The sequence below is a fragment of the Mustela nigripes genome, chromosome 1 (assembly GCF_022355385.1).
Source record: "Mustela nigripes isolate SB6536 chromosome 1, MUSNIG.SB6536, whole genome shotgun sequence".
NCBI lineage: Eukaryota > Metazoa > Chordata > Mammalia > Carnivora > Mustelidae > Mustela > Mustela nigripes.
In genome coordinates, this window is record NC_081557.1 from 100,629,016 (window position 1) to 100,646,785 (window position 17,770).

Below are 17,770 nucleotides of genomic sequence, written 5' to 3' on the forward strand. Positions count from 1 at the left end.
TAGATGGAAGAAGGCAGACATGGTCTTGCAGTCGTGACTTGGACGACGTGAAACAGCCCCAGGCTCACAAGGCGAGACCAGGAATCCTCATGGACTGAGTGGAGACACTGTCAAAGCTACCATTCACTGAAGGCTGAGAGGAGGTGGAGAGGCAGGAGGGAGGAGACAGACCCTCCCGGTCAAGCTTGCACACTCGCGTGCCAGAAAACATAGGAAAAAATAATTGGGATGTAAACATTCATTGCCAGTGAATTGAAAATGCCGGCATAGTCTCAGAGGGACTGTAAGCATGTTTAGTAGCTTTGGTTCTGAAAACGGAATAATATTCTAAAGAAAAGGTGAAACAATGGTAGATGAATATGAAGAATAATAGTATCCCAGGAATTTTAGAGATGGGGGGGGTAAATCCTAGGTAAGACTCCCATCAGATCAAGAAAGGGTTAGAGACATGAAAGAGAATTGAAAAGCTTAAGCTCATATTTATTGATCACTCACTTTATTCCTAGGCATTGTTTTAAATAACATATATGTATTAATTTCATCCTGAAAATACCTCAGCTATTTTGTTTATTTTTATGAATTCAGAAATGGTTCTGTGATGGGGCAGCGTAGGCACCTGGGCACTCTGGCCCCAGAACTCACCCCAGCATGCCGGGCGCCAGGAACCCGGTGCAGAAGAGAGAGAAAACATGTTGAAGAGTAGGTAATGAAATTACTAAAGTATAAACTAAAAGTGAACAAATACCCTTGAGCCAGGACATACGTGTCGGTGGATGGAAAGCAGCCCCGTGTCGAGTCCCCTTACTACCTTGGCTGAGAACTTGTGTGTAGCAAATAGCCTGCTCTCCGTGGACATAATTAGAGATACAGTAGGGGTTGTTTAAAAATCATTAAAATACTGTGAACTATCATAACTGCTTATTTGTTGACATTTTAAGATAGAAACATGTTCTGTGGCCTTCAGTGATGACAGACTCACAGAATACCAACTGGTGGGAAAATCTGATGTAGTGGAAGACTTTTCCTTTATGTGAAAGGTGCCACAAATGGCTTTCAGGCAGATGTTTAGAATGTTTAAACACCAGCTTTGAAGCAAAGTGATGTAGGCTTTTTCCTTTCCTTTTCTTTCTAATCGGTGTGTTATACCCAAATAATGCTGGAAGGCCAGTGGGAAAGGAAGGCAATGTCTTGAGCCCTTCTCAGACCATCATCTCTGTCCTGAAGGCACCCACTTTAAATTCTGGGCTCCTCCTTCTGGCTTGGTTGTTTCATGTATTTTTCTGTATTGTCTGGTTTGTAACCGTGCCAGGTTATACTTGGGTTTTCATGGTGGCCGTTGTGGCCAGCAATGGATGTCAGGCCTATGTCAACAAAATGAAAGGGCCCTGGGTCCCCATTCTCTTCCCTCCCTGTTACCACCGGGATCTGTTGGTGATGCTATCCAGCATTTGCAAGTTTTTATCCTGCTTGTGCTCAGGTAATAGAGCATTAAATGATTTTGAATTAGTTTTATCATCTGAAGAATAACATAGATCAAGGGTGGCAGACTTTGTCTCTACAGACCCAGTAGTAAACATAGGCTTCGTGGGCTTTCCAGTGTGTGTCACAGCAACTCAGAGACATGGCCTCGAAGCTGTCATCGGGTAAAAGCAGCCACAGACCACAGAGAGACAAGTGAGCATGGCTCTGTTCCGGTCCAACGTTGTGGACATGGAAATGAGAATTGCATTTAATTTTATTCCTCATGAAATATGGCATTCTTTTGATTTTTCCCTCAGCTATTTAATAATGTAAAACCCTCTTTAGCTTGTGGGCCAGACAAGCAGAGGCAGCAGGCTAGATTTGGCCTGCGGCCTTCGTGTGCGGATCCTGTTGTTCTGGACTAATGGAGTAGCATATGTGGAAATTGCTCCTATTTCTGTCTCAGGGACCCAAAGTGGGAAAAGGGGGTGTTCCTCGGCATGCCCCAGGAACAGGATGTAGAAAAGCACAGAGAAGAGGAGCATAGCTGGGAGTTTGGTGGGTTGGTGGTGGGAGAGGAGTCAGTCTGTCCGAGGCACCAGTTCATTAATCCCGTGTATCAGGCCCATTGGTTTTCACCGCGCTGCCGGGTATGGTAGATACTGGCTAGCACCTAGCTTGGTCTTCCGCCTGGATAAGTGGCAAAGACAGAGAATTGTAGATAGACAAATACTGAAAAAATTATGGTCTAGCAATACAAACATGCCTAAAATTATTTAGGAAGTAAAAAAGGACAGTAAGTTTACGAAAACCGTGAACAGCTAGAGAAAAAGTGAATTTGAAGAAGGCTATAGTATTTGAATTTGAAGGCCTTACATAGTATCTTAAGGTGCTTGGCCTTTATCTCACAGTCTAGTACAGTGTTTCTCAGACTGTGCTAGAGGATCAGAGTGGTTTTGTTTGTTTGTTTGTTTGTTTTCTTAAAGATTTTATTTATTTGACAGACGGAGCTCACAAATAGGCAGAGAAACAGGCAGAGAGAGAGGAGGAAGCAGGCTCCTGGCTGAGCAGAGAGCCTGATTTGGGGCTTGATCCCAGGACCCCGGGATCAAGACCTGAGCCGAAGGCAGAGGCCTTAACCCACTGAGCCACCCAGGCACCCCGATCAGAGTGTTGTTTTTTTTTTTTTTTATGTCAGAGTGGGTCTTTTTTTTTTTTTGGAATGAGAGAAAATATTTGCAAATGACAGTACAGACAAAAGGCTGATATCCAAGATCTATAAAGAACTTCTCGGGGTGCCTGGGTGGCTGAGTGGTTTAAAGCGTCTGTCTTCAGCTCAGGTCATGATCCCAGGGTCCTGGGATCGAGCCCCACATCGGGCTCTCTGCTCAGCAGGGAGCCTGCTTTCCTTCCTCTCTCTGCCTACTTGTGATCTGTCTCTGTCAAACAAACAAACAAACAAACAAACTTCTCAAACTCAGCACACACAAAACAGATAGTCATATCAAAAAATGGGCAGAAGATATGAACAGACACTTCTCCAATAAGACATACAAATGGCTATCAGACACATGAAAAAATGTTCATCATCACTAGCCATTAGGGAGATTCAAATTAAAACCACATTGAGATAGCACCTTACACCAGTTAGAATGGCCAAAATTAGCAAGACAGGAAACAATGTGTGTTGGAGAGGTTGTAGAGAAAGGGGAAACCTCTTATACTGTTGGTGGAAATGCAAGTTGGTGTAGCCACTTTGGAGAACAGTGTGGAGATTCCTCAAGAAATTAAAAATAGAGCTTCCCTATGACCCTGTAATTGCACTACTGGGTATTTACCCCAAAGATACAGATGTAGTGAAAAGAGTGTGTTTTTTTGTTCTTTTTTTGTTTGTTTGATTTTTGCTTTTCGATTTTCCAGCCCATCATGAACTAATAGTTTTGTAAAACACAGTGAAAATTATAGAAAAATGAAATAAAGGTATTCTAAAATATAGGTCAAAATTTTAAGTTAGATTGAACCAACATAATTACTGTTGAAGATTGCTGTAAAAGTTTGTAAACACTTGGTTTTTGTACCTAATTCATTATGGACTGATAACAAATATATCATGGCGGGTAATTCTCAGACTGGCACTGGTCTGTGGGCTATACTTTGAAAGGTACTGATCTCTCCTGAGTAATATGGGGTCCCTGCAAGTTTTTCAGTGAAGAATGACATAATTACATTTGTATTTAGCATAATGAATCTTTTGTCAGTACGAGTGACAGTTATGCAGGCTAGAAACCAAGGAACCCTTGGAGTCATCAGTACTTGGAGTATAGCTTGAGATGGAGGAGAGAGTGAAGTTGACTCTCTTTATGCTGACTAATGCATGTAGAGAATAATTCATTCACTCAGTACATGGGCTGTACACTTCTTGTTGGCAGGGACTATACTTCTTTTAGTAACTACACAAGTTAGGTACTTCTTAGAGTATTTAATGGATGAATGGGTCAGAGAGAGGTAAAGCAGAACCAGGAATGAGTAGAGGATTTAGAAAACTGGAATAAGAAGAGTTTCAGGCTGAAAATATAATAAACGGAATCAAAAACTTCCAGTAAAGGAAGATGATGATTGATAAGTATGTATTAGATTTAGTAATTTGAAAGTCCTTAGGGAGATCACCTTTAGCAATCTGATAAACTTAGATAAAAAAATAAAGTGTTGCCCATCTCTGTTACCCAGTAAGAGAACAATGAGAGATACCCTTTAAAATATGACATATTAACTGTTAACTAATTGAAAAAGGAAAGTAGTGATAGTAGTATTTTGTGTGACTGTAAGATCAATAATTGATATCTATTTTTTTATTCCATCTCAACAGGGGAACTAAATCTCTATTAAATGGAATTGAAATTGATTTTTAATAATTGATTCTGATATGAGAAGAAAGCTGAAGTGTGAATAATTTGCTTGGATTTGTTTCAAACTGCTTTTTAATAAAGTAGATATCTAATATTTTTTGTGATTCTTTGTTAGAACCTTTCCAATAACATTCATTTTCCTCATAGGATAAAGTATAATCTTACTCTGTATTGTAGCAGGGATGTATTTGGCCGACAGTTTGTAGGAAAAAGATCATGGATTGAAAGCAAGTGGGATATAATTTCTGAAAAATCATAGAAGTGGAAAGCATTTTAGGGCTATTAATGGAATGAATAGAAGTTGTGTGGAGTATCATTATAGCAGCTAAGTTAGCAAGTTTGTTGTTTCCATTTTGTTGCTTTATTTCTTTTTGTTTTCTTCTTCTTCTTTTTTTTAAAGAGCATGTGTGTGCTTGAGCAGTGGTGAGGTGGGAGTAGGGGAAGGGCAGAGGAAGAGAGAGAATCTTTATAAGGTTCCAAACCCAGCATGGAGCCTGAGTCTGGACTTGATCTCATGACCCTGAGATCATGACCTGAGCTAACATCAAGAGTCAGGCACTTAACCCACTGAGCTACCCAAGCACCCGTCATTGCTTTATTTCTTATAATCAGGGTTTAGTAGCATCTTTAAATTGAAGAAACATGGGTTAAACATGACATATGCTGCATAAATTATGGGCACTCCCATACAATGCCTGTATAAATATTGGTACTTAGTCATCTTTTAATAGTGTCTAGATGGAAATGTTACTTTAAGCTTGCTTCTGTGATTGCTTTAAAAAAAAATAACAAAATGAACCTTGGATCCCCTTCCCACCTTTTCTCTGAAGAGATCATGATCATTTTACATTACATGGGTAATGAATTTCCAGGAGACTGAAGATAATCTATAATTACCTGTGAAAGCTAGAGTCCTTTTTATGCTTTTTTTTGATTACTAAATTTAAATATTCAGTACTTTCCACAATAATTTCAAAAGTTATCTCTAAATCTTTTCATAGAAGGAAGACCAAGAAGTGATCCTGGTCAAAACAGATCAGTCTGGGCGAGTGTGGCCTGTGCACACACCAGGAAAACCTCTGGACTCTAAAGCAGGAAGAAGGAAGAGACAGATGGTATGCTTAACATAGGTCTTTGTGTATTAATTCAGAATTCCTCTCTCCTCATTGGCTTTCTTTGTGTCAGACTACTTCAGAATATTTTCTGAAATGTAGGTTTATAATACAAACATTAGAAGGTAGAAAATTATATTATTACTTTTATTCCTGGGTATATCCCTTTGCATTTTACAAAATGCAGTCTGATTCAGTTATGGTTTTCCAATAACTGTGAATGAACATCGAATGTTTAAGGCAATTTTAATTTTTTTGGAGGGGAGGGGTGTAGGGAGAGAGAGAGAGAATCTGAAGCAGGAGGTATGTTCATACCGGAGCCTGATGTGGGGCTCCATCTCACAACCCTAAGATCATAACCTGAGCCGAAATCAAGTCATATGCTTAACTGACAGAGCCACCCAGGTGCCCTGGGAGTTTTAATTTTGTGTACATCTTTTTGCCATTGTTTCTAGCTTCTTTTTACATATTTAACGTAGGTCTTAGGGAAGATCTTGTGCTAGCTAATTTGAGCTGTAGTGATGGGGTATCAGTACACAGTAATGTCTTAATTATGTAGTTGCTGTGATCCTTTATAAACCTTATTTTCTTTTCCATTTCCCAGCTCTATCAGTTAGTTTTTAGCACTACCTTGAGGCTCTTGAGATGGTAAAACCAATATATTCAGTTTTCTCAAGTTGGAATTTTTGTTTTGCATTTGGAATATCATACAAGGGGTAATTGGGCCCACAGAAGATTTGCTCATTTATAATTTTTTGTCAGATGTTTATTATTTGCCTGTTGATTGCCTACACTGCTGGGAATAGTAATTCATTCAGCAAATAGAGTGGATGGATCCTTCTTCTGATGAAATGGGGGAATTTGGCGTTTGGAATGGAGATGTAGCAAGACAATAGTAAAAGGTTGGATTCCACGAAAGGACAGAACTGGCTAGGGAGTCACAGATGTGATGCCAGATGACAAGGGGGCCTTCAGAGCTGCCTCCCAACTGAGCAGTGTAGGTAGAGGGGTAAAGAGGGCAGAAGCCACATTCGTTCAGGGTTGAGCTTTATCTTTTGAGTATATGAAAGGTTGAGAGAGGGCCAGAAAGCCAAGGTCTGGAGCGAGGGAGCTACTGAAGTCATGGAATATGAGGTTTAGGCTAGTGATTTCGGGAAGAGTAATGTTGGGAAGAAATACTGAAAATGTGGTTCCAAAGATCTCAGAGAGGTTGAAGAACAGGTTTTATTTCGATGAGGGAATGTGAGAATAAGGGAACGTAAGGGAGATTGGACTTGAGAAGAAATAAACAGCACTTTCTTTTCCACATGTCAGTGGAACCAGCTACTGGGAAAACCCAGGACTGATTTAGATGAGAATCAGAATATTAGCTTTGTTTCTGGTAGAGCTGTATGAAATGGATTTGCTAGTACTTTGTTTTCAGTATGCTTACTTGATCTCTGGATGACGACAGATTTCCCTCCATGGGGCTAGGAATTGTTACTACAAGAAGAGCAAACAGGAGAGAAAAAGGGATAAAACATTTCTGGCTTTTCCCTCACCCCAGAAATCAGTGTCATACTTCCATCGTGGAGAAGAGAAGAGCAATGGGACAGAAACAGGGAGTGGTACTCTACTGGAAATCCTTCTGACAGGAAGCACATAGAATAGGGATAAACTGGAAGGAAAGATTGTGGTATGTAGTGGGGGTTTTACAATTAATATCAGATTTACACATAATTAAAAATACTTTAGAGTCCCATGTTTTCATGAAATAATGTTCATTTTCTCATAGGCTTCAACTCATGAAGAAAAAGAAAGGGTTAGATACTTTCATGATGATGATAATCTCAGCCTAAATGATTTGGTCAAGAATGAAAAGATGGGAACAGCAGAAAATCAAAACAAGCTTTTTATGAAGATAGCATCTAAGGTAAGACCATTCATAGAATACCTTCCAATTTTGAGAAGCTGGTTACACCCATCTAGCAATGATCTATTTTTCAGAGAGCTGATTCTTTCTGCTTTTGATTTATTTTATTAAACCAAGTCCTTTATAAGACATACCAGGAACATATATTTTGAAATTGACTGGGAAATACATATTTGGAATTTATCTTGTTTTTATTTATTTATTTTTATTTTTATTTTTTTAAAAAGATTTTTATTTATTTATCGGTGGGGGGAGAGAGTGAGCACAGGCAGACAGAATGGCAGGCAGAGGCAGAGGGAGAAGCAAGCTCCCTGCCAAGCAAGGAGCCCGATGTGGGACTCGATCCCAGGACGCTGGGATCATGACCTGAGCCGAAGGCAGCTGCTTAACCAACTGAGCCACCCAGGCGTCCCTTTATCTTGTTTTTAAATAGAGATTCTGGTTTGGCTTTTTATGTATACCATGACAAAATTGTGTATTTGAGCTATCATTTAAGGGGAAGCTTTGGGCCAGAGTTTCGTGTTAATGTTCTTTCACTTCTTCATAGTTACATCACAAGAAGCATGTTTGAAGTAACATAGATCACAGAGGAACCATCTTAGAATGATGTAATATCTATTTATTTGAAAATTTGTATTTATATTTCATATTTATATGAAAATGTGTGTTAGTACCCTAATATGGTTAGCAGGAGTAGTTTCTATTTCGAATAGCGTTCTTAGTTGCAGTCCCTTCCAAACAGTACCACTGGCCTTTTTATGAAAGGACCTATCTGAACTCAGCTGTGTAAGGGTTGACTGTGCTGGGGTTGCAGCTCACCGTCTGGATTTGCAGACCAAGCTTTTCTAGAATGCAGCTGTCCACATTTGTTTACCTATTGTCTAAGGTGTTTTCACCCTACAGTGGCTGAGTTGAGTAGTTGTGATGGAAACCATATGGCCCACAAAGCTGAGATATTTGAAGTAATTTGCCTATGCCTGCTTTGGGATACCAGTGGTTACTTTTTGGTGATGGGAGTTTGAACTCACTGTCTGACATATAGGGGCAAGATTTTTTTTTACTGTATGCTTTTTTAGACCTTTTTTCCAAACTGTGTGAATATATTGCCTGGTGAAAATTTTAACAATGAAAACTAGAATAAAGGTAACCAAGCTGTCTGTGTGTATGTGTATGTTAGGAGAAGTAAAACAAACTTGATTTTAAATAGACATGATCATTCTTCCCATCACCAAGAATTGTATGGGATCTTAAATTTAACCCATAGGATCATTTTACTTCTCTTTATTTGGAGAGAAAGACTAGAAGTCTCTTAGGGTCTGGAAATTCAATGCAGAAAGAAGGATGTATTTTTTTTTAATATTTTATTTATTTATTTGACAGAGAGAGAGAGAGCACAGGTAGGCAGAGCAGCAGCCAGAGAGAAAGGGGGGAAGCAGGGAGACTGATGCAGGGCTGGATCCCAGGACCCTGGGATCATGACCTGAGCTGAAGGCAGACGCTTAACAACTGAGCCAACCAGGCACCCTCAGAAGGATATATTTTTATGAAGGTTCTTTTTAGAAACAGGACACACAATTTTATGTGCAACTCGGAGTTATTTCATTTTAGTGATCTGAATGTAGTCAGTTCAGGTTGGTATACAAGATTAAAAAAACCTTGTTGTAAATTGTAGTAATCATGTACTACTTCACATGTTCACTGGACACCTAATTTTTGCTAGATGGATATAATTCTTGGCGCTGTGAGCAGGGACCCAGTTAAGTCAAAGTTCTTCCCCTCAAGGAGCTCATATTTCTAGTGGATGAGATAGAAAGTGAACAAATGCACGATATAAAATATTATATAACATAGATATCATACAAAATAGAAAATCTTGCTGTAGGAAGTAAAGCAAAATGGAAGGAGGTAGGCTGGTGCTTCAGCGGAGTGTTGACGGGAGGCCTCTCTGGAGGTGCGGTTCTGCAGCCTGTGAACAGAGTCAGGGAGCGGTCCATGCGAGTATCGGGGAGAACATTCACATGGAAGAAACCGCAAACGCAGAGGATCTGAAGTGGAGGTGAGCTCGAGGAGCATGAGAAGACAACAGGGGGATGTGTGAGACTGGGACAGCGGGAAGGGACAGGGGAGTAGAAGAAGAGGTGGAAGACGTAGCAGGACTCACGTCTTGTGAGGTCTCACAGGCCACGGTGTGGGAGCTTGTGGCTTTGTGTAAGCGGTGGGTGCTGTAAGCGATCTGGAAGGTTCGGACTGGGACAGTGTCACGATCTGGTTTATGTTCTGTAGTTGTCCCCCAGTTCTCGTATACCCTGTTCTGTTTTTCTCAGTCTTTGTTTTCTCTGCTTTCTGACTGTGGAAGTTTCTCTTGTCATGCTCAGGCTCCGAGCTTCCTTCCTCAGCCGTGTCTGGTCTGCTCATAAGGCCGTCAAGAGCACGCTTCATTTCTGCTGGGTTTGGTCTCTGCAGGTTCTTCGTGCCTCAGATCCCATCTCCCTGCTCACGTCGTTCCTCTGTTACTGAGGAGCTGACACTCTGGGCCTGTGGGCTTCACCAGCGCTTCTGGCTTCCTGCCTGGCTTCGTGGGGAGGGGCTGGCTGGGGTGGGCTGCAGTGCCGTGCCCCTTGCTTCGGTGGGCCAGGCTGTGATGAAACCCCCGCAGGTGACGCTCCGGCTGGACCATCCCTCCTGAGGGCCGACCTTGTTAGGAAGAGCAGAGCGCTCTCCTGCCTGTCGCAATGCTGTGCGTCTGGTCTTCTGTCTCTGGTCTTCTGTCTCTGGTCTTCGCTGTGAGGACCTGGTTGAGTGCCTAGAGGTCAGACTCACAGAATTGTGGGGACTTTTCCTAGGACCAGGTGCTGCGGAGTGTTTAACTTTCGGACTTGTCTGCACTGTCCACACTGAGCCTCTGGCACGAGGTCAGTCACAGGTTAGATTTTCCTGCCCAGGCGCTGTTTCCCACACAGATCGACTATAATTCTCTGTACCCACCGGGCTGTCTCCCTGATTCTGGGGTGGTCGTTTCTTGAGAGATTTAAGAAGAGTTGTTGATTTTTTTCATTTTGTTCTGCTTCTCAACCCTTTGAATGCCAGATTGGAACCTGCTGGTTTATTTTAGAAAGTATTTTTCTGGCAGCTCTTCTGAGAAGATAATGTAGAGGCAGGAGTGGAAGTAAGGGAGCACTTTAGGAGGGGCATTTCTCTCATTCACATTGAGCCTTGGATTAGGGCGATAAACTGCTGAGCAGTGTAGGATTTGGGGCAGTGATGATGCTATTGATTGAAATAGAAAACCTTGTGGGGGACACATTTCACTGGAGGGAGGAGATCAAGTATACTGTGACAGGCGTGTGCGATCAAGTATACTGTGATAGGCTTGTGCAATATGAAATGCCCATTAGCCACTCACATGGTGGTAAGGAGTGACTGCCATGGGGCTCTGGTAGATGTTGGCGCTCTCATATAGATTTGGGTGCTGTTCAGTTTAAATGTATTTAGGGGCACCTGGGTGGCTCATTCGGTTGAGCATCTGCCTTCGGCTCAGGTCATGATCCCAGGGTCCTGGGATCGAGCCCCACATCAGGCTCCATGCTCAGTGGGGAGCCTGCTCCTCCATCTGCCTCTGCCCCTCCCCCTGCTTGTATTCTCTCTCTCTCTCAAATGAATAAATAAAAAATCTTTAAAAAAACATGTTTAAAGCTCTGGGGCTTAAGAAGTTATTAATGATGTGGGTCTGAAGAATGAGCTCTTGAGCACTGTCTGGAAGGGGACAAAAAGGGTTCAACAGATGAGATTGAGAAGGAGCAGTCAGTGAGGCAGAGGGAAGACTGAGGGTGTGGAGTTTCAGAAACGAGAGAAGACAGGAAGGAGCTTGTCAGTGACTGTCTCAGTTGCTTTTGAGAGGCTGAGGAAGATCTTTGAGGGTGGACAAGTGACCATCGGATTCGGCATTGTGGAGATTTCTGGCGACGCTCTTAGGTGTGGATTCCTTGGTCTGGTTAAGGAGGAAAGTGTGATTATCATGGTTCAAGAGTGAGTGTGAGGACAGTCGCGAGGAGCTGTCCTTACAGAGGAGCTGGGTGCTGCCCGCCATCATGGCAGGAGGTGGGGAGGTTTGCAAGTGTGGTGGCGGCACATGGACTAGTTCTCCTCTAACTCCTTCTCCTCATTTATTGAGAAGACTAGGGTTCTCAGCCAGAGTGATGGCGAAGAAGGGCTGTTAGAGGTTTGAGAAGAAAATGTGGAAAGCTTTTTGAGGGAACCAGTGTGTGAAATAAAGTAGGACTTTCAGGCAGCACTGAAGGTCCATTTGAAGTTTATGGTTATAAATTTAAAACTACACAGGTCAGTGTATTTTTCTTCTGCCATGTTTGGATAGAGATTTAGTTTCACTGAATCATGACGTTTTGTATTTTTCTTATTTCACTGCCATGATTTATTGCTTTAAGGGTGCCAGTGGTAGAGCTTGTTTATGTTTTTCTTTTGCCCTGTTTGTGTATTATAGGATCTTTTCGTAATTTTTGTATTGTATAGTGTTGTTTTCAGTATTAACTGATTTTCCAATGATTGTGATCCCTAAACATTTAACATCTTTGAGTTTTTTAAAATTCAGATTTACTAAGGTAGACCATCATAATAGATATAGAAATTTACCAGTGGGATGTCACCAAAATGGCAGAGTAATAGATTTCAGCCTTCATTTCCTCACAGAAACCAACAATCAGGTAGCCAGCCATGACTAAAGAGAGCTCTAGAGTCTACTTAAGAAACTTTAACAACATAGTGAAACCAGAAAAACCCCTGAGAATGACTGCATACAAAGGGGAAGAGAAAAGCTTCATTTTTGTCTGGATTCTCCTGTCCCCAAGCTGGCATCGCTCAGCTCTTAGAGGGAACTCCACAGCTAGCATGAGTTCCTCTTGCAGGGAAGAGGAGAGCAGGGTGCCTGGACAGCTTCCCTCACATTTTGGGGCTCCACATGAAGGGGGGCCCACTTCAGTTTCTTTGAACCCAGAGACCAGCAAAGCTGACATGTAGAGACAACTCGGAACCAGGAAGAAATGTAGGGGCCACTGGTAAAAGCCACACTGTGGAGTGATCATGGTTCCCAGTGGTCTGCTCAGCACACAGAACAGTGTTTACCACTGAAGAGAGCAGTGAATGGTCACATAGCCACTGCAGAAAGCTTGCAGGTTTGACCAGCTTTAACTTCATAGATAGGTACATTCAGCTGTCTTGGTCCCATCCTGCTCCCTGTCCTGTCCCCAGTCACCTCCCTTGAAGCCTGGGAACCACACCAGCAGCTTGCCCAGGCTTCTGCAGCTGCGTGAATACAAGATAGAGCTTAAACCCTGGTGACTGGCCCCTACCACCACATGCACATTGGTGGTTAACCCTGTTACGTGTGTATTTGCACATGGCCAACCAGACATCTGTCACTTCACGAGCCTCCACTGCCATGCCTGTGCCTCAGGGGAGACTCTGTTGCTATAGGAAAGTGTGAGCGTGGCCTGGGTCCATGCAGCTGCTTCTGGGCCTGGATCAGGCACTACCGTCTGTCATTGCCCTGTATCACTCTGCTCCCCTGCAGCTGGTCCCACTTTGCACACATCCTCCTTGACCCCTACCACTTGCATCCACTGCCAGGCACCCATGGCAGGACCCAATAGCCATGACAGTTTCTGCCAAAAACTGTGTTCCTGTAGTGTACCCCACCCTTGCCACCTGTAGCTGGCCCCCACAAGTCACTCTGGCAACTTACTTTCTCAGCCCTGGCCTCGATCTGCTGCCGAGGACCCCAACAGCCCTTGCAGTTTCTGTGGACCCCCAGAACCTGCCAAGGAGCACACAGTTGTTGACACTGTGGACCCCAGTGACTCGGGCCAGTGAGCCACCGCACTCCCTTAGACCTGTTGCCACCATGTGCCCTCACACTTGGCACCCTGCACCTTTAGACCTGAGGTTACTGCATGCTCCAGCATGCCCCCATGTGCAGGTGGACATTTTCTCTTACTGAAGTCCATAAAGTCAGAAGAGGGAACCACTTTTTCAAGGGCACAGGTATCTATCCAAGGTTACAGGGATCATAAATAATGAGGGCAGCATGACTCTAACAAAGAGATGCAGTAACTGGCCCCAAAGAAGAGAGGATACAGGCATTACCTGATGAAGAATTGGAAGTAATTGCCTTAAACATGCTCAGAGAACTCTGAGATCACTGATAGGCAATTGAATGAAGTCAGGAAAACAATACAGGAACAAAACAGGAAGGTCCACAAAGAAACAGAACATAAAAATAAACCAAACAGCAATTGGTAGCCAAAGACTACAATGAGTGAACTATAAAGTTCAATAAAGAGCTTCACTGACAGACTAGACCAAACAGAAGAAAGAATCCATGAGCTCAAAGAGAAATCATTTGAAATCATCCAGTCAGGGAAGCAAAAAGAAAAAGAGTGGAAAGGAATGAAGAGAGCCTTTGGGTCTTATGGGACACCATTAACAAAAATAATCTGTGCCTCATTGGAATCCCAAAGGAGAAGACAGAGAAAGTAAGGGATAGAAAGCTAATATTTAAAGAGATAATGACTGAGAACTTCCCAAACCTGGGGAGAGATTTGGACATCTAAGTTTGTGAAGCTAATAGGTCATCCCAAGATTTCAGTCTACAATGATCTTTGCCAAGACACAATATAATAAAATGTAAATTGAAGGGAAAAAAAAAGATTTTTAAAAGCAAACAGAAAAAAAAATTTTCTCCTACAAGGGAGCCCCTTTAAGTGTTACAGTGGATTTCTCAGCAGAGATCTTTCAGATCAGGAGAGAGTGGGATATGTTAAAAGTATTGAAAGAAACTGCCAACCAAGAGTATTTTCCCCAGTAAAGTAGTCTTTCAGAAATAATGGTGAGATAAAAGTTCCCTAAACAAATCAAACCTGAGGGAGTTTGTCCTCACTAGACCTTCTTATTGAAAAGGCTGCTAATTAGTGACATGAAAACATAGGAAAATGCCCAACACATTAGGAAAGGTAAGAATATAGTCAGATTCAGAATACTTTACTACTGTTATTTAGTGGTATGTTAACCACTTAACTCTAGCGTAAAAGCTGAAGGACAAAAGCCTTAAAAATAGTGACAGCTACAATAATTTGTCAATAGATATACAATATAAAAAGTAAAGTGTGATGTCGAAAACATTCAGGGGTTAAGGGAATAGAGGGTAGAGTTTTTCTTTGAGATAGAAGTTGTTACCAACTTAAAATGGACTTAAACCTGAAAGATGTTTCTAGTAAGCCTTAGAGTAACCATGAACCGGAGCCTATACTGGAAAAGATGAAGGGAACCAAAGTATGCCACCATGGAAAATCATCCATTCACAAAGGAAGACAGCAAGAGCAGAAACAAGGAAAAAGGAACTGCCAAACAGCCAAAACCCATTCACAAGATGATCGTTCTAAGCTCTTACCTGTCAACAGTTACTCTAAATGTAATGGGTTAAATGCTTCCATAAGAAGGCATTGAGTGGCCAAATGGATAAGGAACCATACCCAACTACATGCTTCCCAACACAGATAGGTTCAAAGTGAAGGTATGGGAAAAAATATTCCATGCAAATGGGAACCGTAAGAAGCAGGGGTAACTATACTTACATCAGACAAAATAGACTTGAAGTAAAAAACTGTAACTAGAGCCAGATAAGATCATTATATAATGATAAAGGAGTCAACTCATCAAGAGGAAATAATAATTAAAAATACACATGTACCTTGGGCACCTGGGTGGCTCAGTGGGTTAAGCCGCTACCTTCGGCTCAGGTCGTGATCTCAGGGTCCTGGGATCGAGTCCCGTATCGGGCTCTCTGCTCAGCAGGGAGCCTGCTTCCTCCTCTCTCTCTCTGCCTGCCTCTCTGCCTACTTGTGATCTCTCTCTGTCAAATAAATAAATAAAATCTTTAAAAAAAAAAATACACATGTACCCAACATCAGAACCCTTGTATATATCAAGCATGTCTGAAGAGAGTGATAGACAGCAGTTCACTAATACTAGAGGACTCCATTCAGTACCTCACTTTAATCAGTGAACAGATCATCCAGACAGAAAAAAAGCAATAAGGAAAATTACTGGACTTGAAGTACATTTTAGACTAAATGGACCTCAACATATATAGAACATTTCATCCAACAGCAACAGAATACGTGTTCTTCTCAAGCACACATGGAACACTTTCCAGGATGGAGCATATGTTGTTCAGTCACAAATTTTCATCTTACCAAATTGAAAAATACGGAAATCATGCCAAATACCTTTTGAGACCACAGTGGTGTGAAACTGGAAATCAGTAACAAGAAGAAAATTGGGAAATTCACAAACATGTAAAAATGAACCGTTGCACTCCTGAACAACATGTGGGTCAAAGAGATATCAAAGGGAAAATTAAAAAAATACATTGAAGCAAGTGATAGTCTAAACAGAACATACCGTAACTTATGGGATGCAGCAGAAAGTGCTAAGAAGGAGTTTATAGTGCTAAACATCTGTAGTTAGAAAAAATAAGTATCCGATTATAAATAACTTGACTTTTATGCCTCAAGGAACTAAAAGAAGAGAGGAAGGAAATAGCAAAGATCAGAGCAGAAATAAATGAAATAAAGAATAGAAACACAAAAGATCAAGAAAACTAAGAGTTGGGTTTTTTGAAAAGATAAACAAAATTGATAAACTGTTAGCTAGATTTACCAAGAAAAAAGAAAGAAGACTCAAATAAAATTATAAATGAAAGAGGAGACATTTCAGCTGATACCACAGAAATGTACAAGATGATAAATACTGGTATAAATAGTTATATGCCAGCAAATTGGGCAACCTGGATAATATGGATAAATTCTTAGAAATAAGCACCCTACCATGTCTGAATCATGAAGAAACAAAAAAGTCTGAGCAGATCAGTAACAAGTAAGGAGATTGATTCAGCAATCAAAAACCTCCCAAAAAAACGAAAGCCCAGGACCAGAAAGAAAAGTAAGAAGTAAAACTGTCTGTATTTGCTGAGAACATGACATTATATAGAGAAAACCCTAAAGATTCTACCATAAATGTGTTAGAACTAATCAACAAATTCCATAAAGTTTTAGAATATAAAATCAACCTACAAAATCAGTTGCATTTTTATACACAAATAATGAACTATTACTAAAAGCATTTTACAGATTTCAACATTCTTTCATGATAAAAACTCTCAAGAAATTGAGTACAGAAGGAACTTACTTCCACATAATAAAGATCATGTTATAAGAAACGTACAGCCAGCATCATACTTAACAGTGAAAAGTGGGATGTTTTCCTTCTAAGATCAGGAATAAGACAAGGGTGCTCACTCTCAGTACCCTTGTTTGACATGGTAGTGGCAATCCTACCCAGAACAGTTAGGTGAGGAAAAGAAATAGAAGGCATCCAAAGAAGAGAGGAAGAATTAGAGTTTTCTCCACTGATGATGTGATCATGTATTTAAAAAATCCAAAGGACTCTCCCAAAAAACTGTTAAAACCAATAAACAATTCAGTAAAGTTTCAGGATGCAACATCAGTATACAAAAGTCAGTTGCATTTGCATAAACTAACAATGAACTATCTGAAAAAGAAATAAAACAGTTTTGTTTACAGTAGCATGAAGAGCAATACACTTGGGAATAAATTTAACTAAGGAGGTAAAAGGTCTGTGCGGTGAAAACTATGACATTGACGGAAGAAATTGAAGACAGAAATAAATAGAAAGACATCCCATGTACATAGATTGGAATGGCTAATGTTAAAAGTTCTGTATGGCTCAAAACCATCTATAGATTTAGTGTACTCTCTATCAAAAGTCCATTGCCATTTTCCACAGAACTTGTAAAAACAATTCTAAGATTGTATGAAATCATAGAAGACCCCAAGTAGCCATAGCAATTTTGAGAAAATAGAAAATTAGAGGCATTCCCTGATTTCAAACCATATTAGAAAGCAATAGTAATTTAAATAGTGTGGCACTGATGTAAAAAGAGTCACAGACCAATGGAACAGAACTGAGAGCCTAGAAATAAACTCTCAATGTGATGTGGTCAGCTTGCATTTGACAAGGGAGCCAAGAATACTCAGTGGGGAAAGCATAGTCTCTTCAACGAATGGTGCTAAGAAAACTGTATGTCTACATTCAAAAGAATGAAATTGGACATCTCTTTTGCACTTTCCACAAAAATTAACTTGAAATAGATTAAGGACTTAAATGTTAAAACTCAAACCATACCAAAAAAAGGTGGGGGGGGAACAAGCTCCTTGACATAGGTCTTGGCAATGATTTTTTCAGATGTGACAAACCAACAGCACGAACAACAACAAAAAACCAGCAAG

The 17,770-nt window shown here is 41.0% G+C and overlaps 1 protein-coding gene across 1 annotated transcript in view; it reads left to right on the forward strand.

The window, feature by feature from the left end:
• CWF19L2 (CWF19 like cell cycle control factor 2) overlaps positions 1-17,770 on the forward strand; it is a 140,137-nt gene that overhangs the window by 81,647 nt on the left and 40,720 nt on the right. The window contains exons 11-12 of the mRNA XM_059418267.1: positions 5,369-5,482; positions 7,254-7,391. Coding sequence (XP_059274250.1) covers positions 5,369-5,482; positions 7,254-7,391 — 252 coding nt within the window. The remainder of the gene's footprint in view (positions 1-5,368; positions 5,483-7,253; positions 7,392-17,770) is intronic.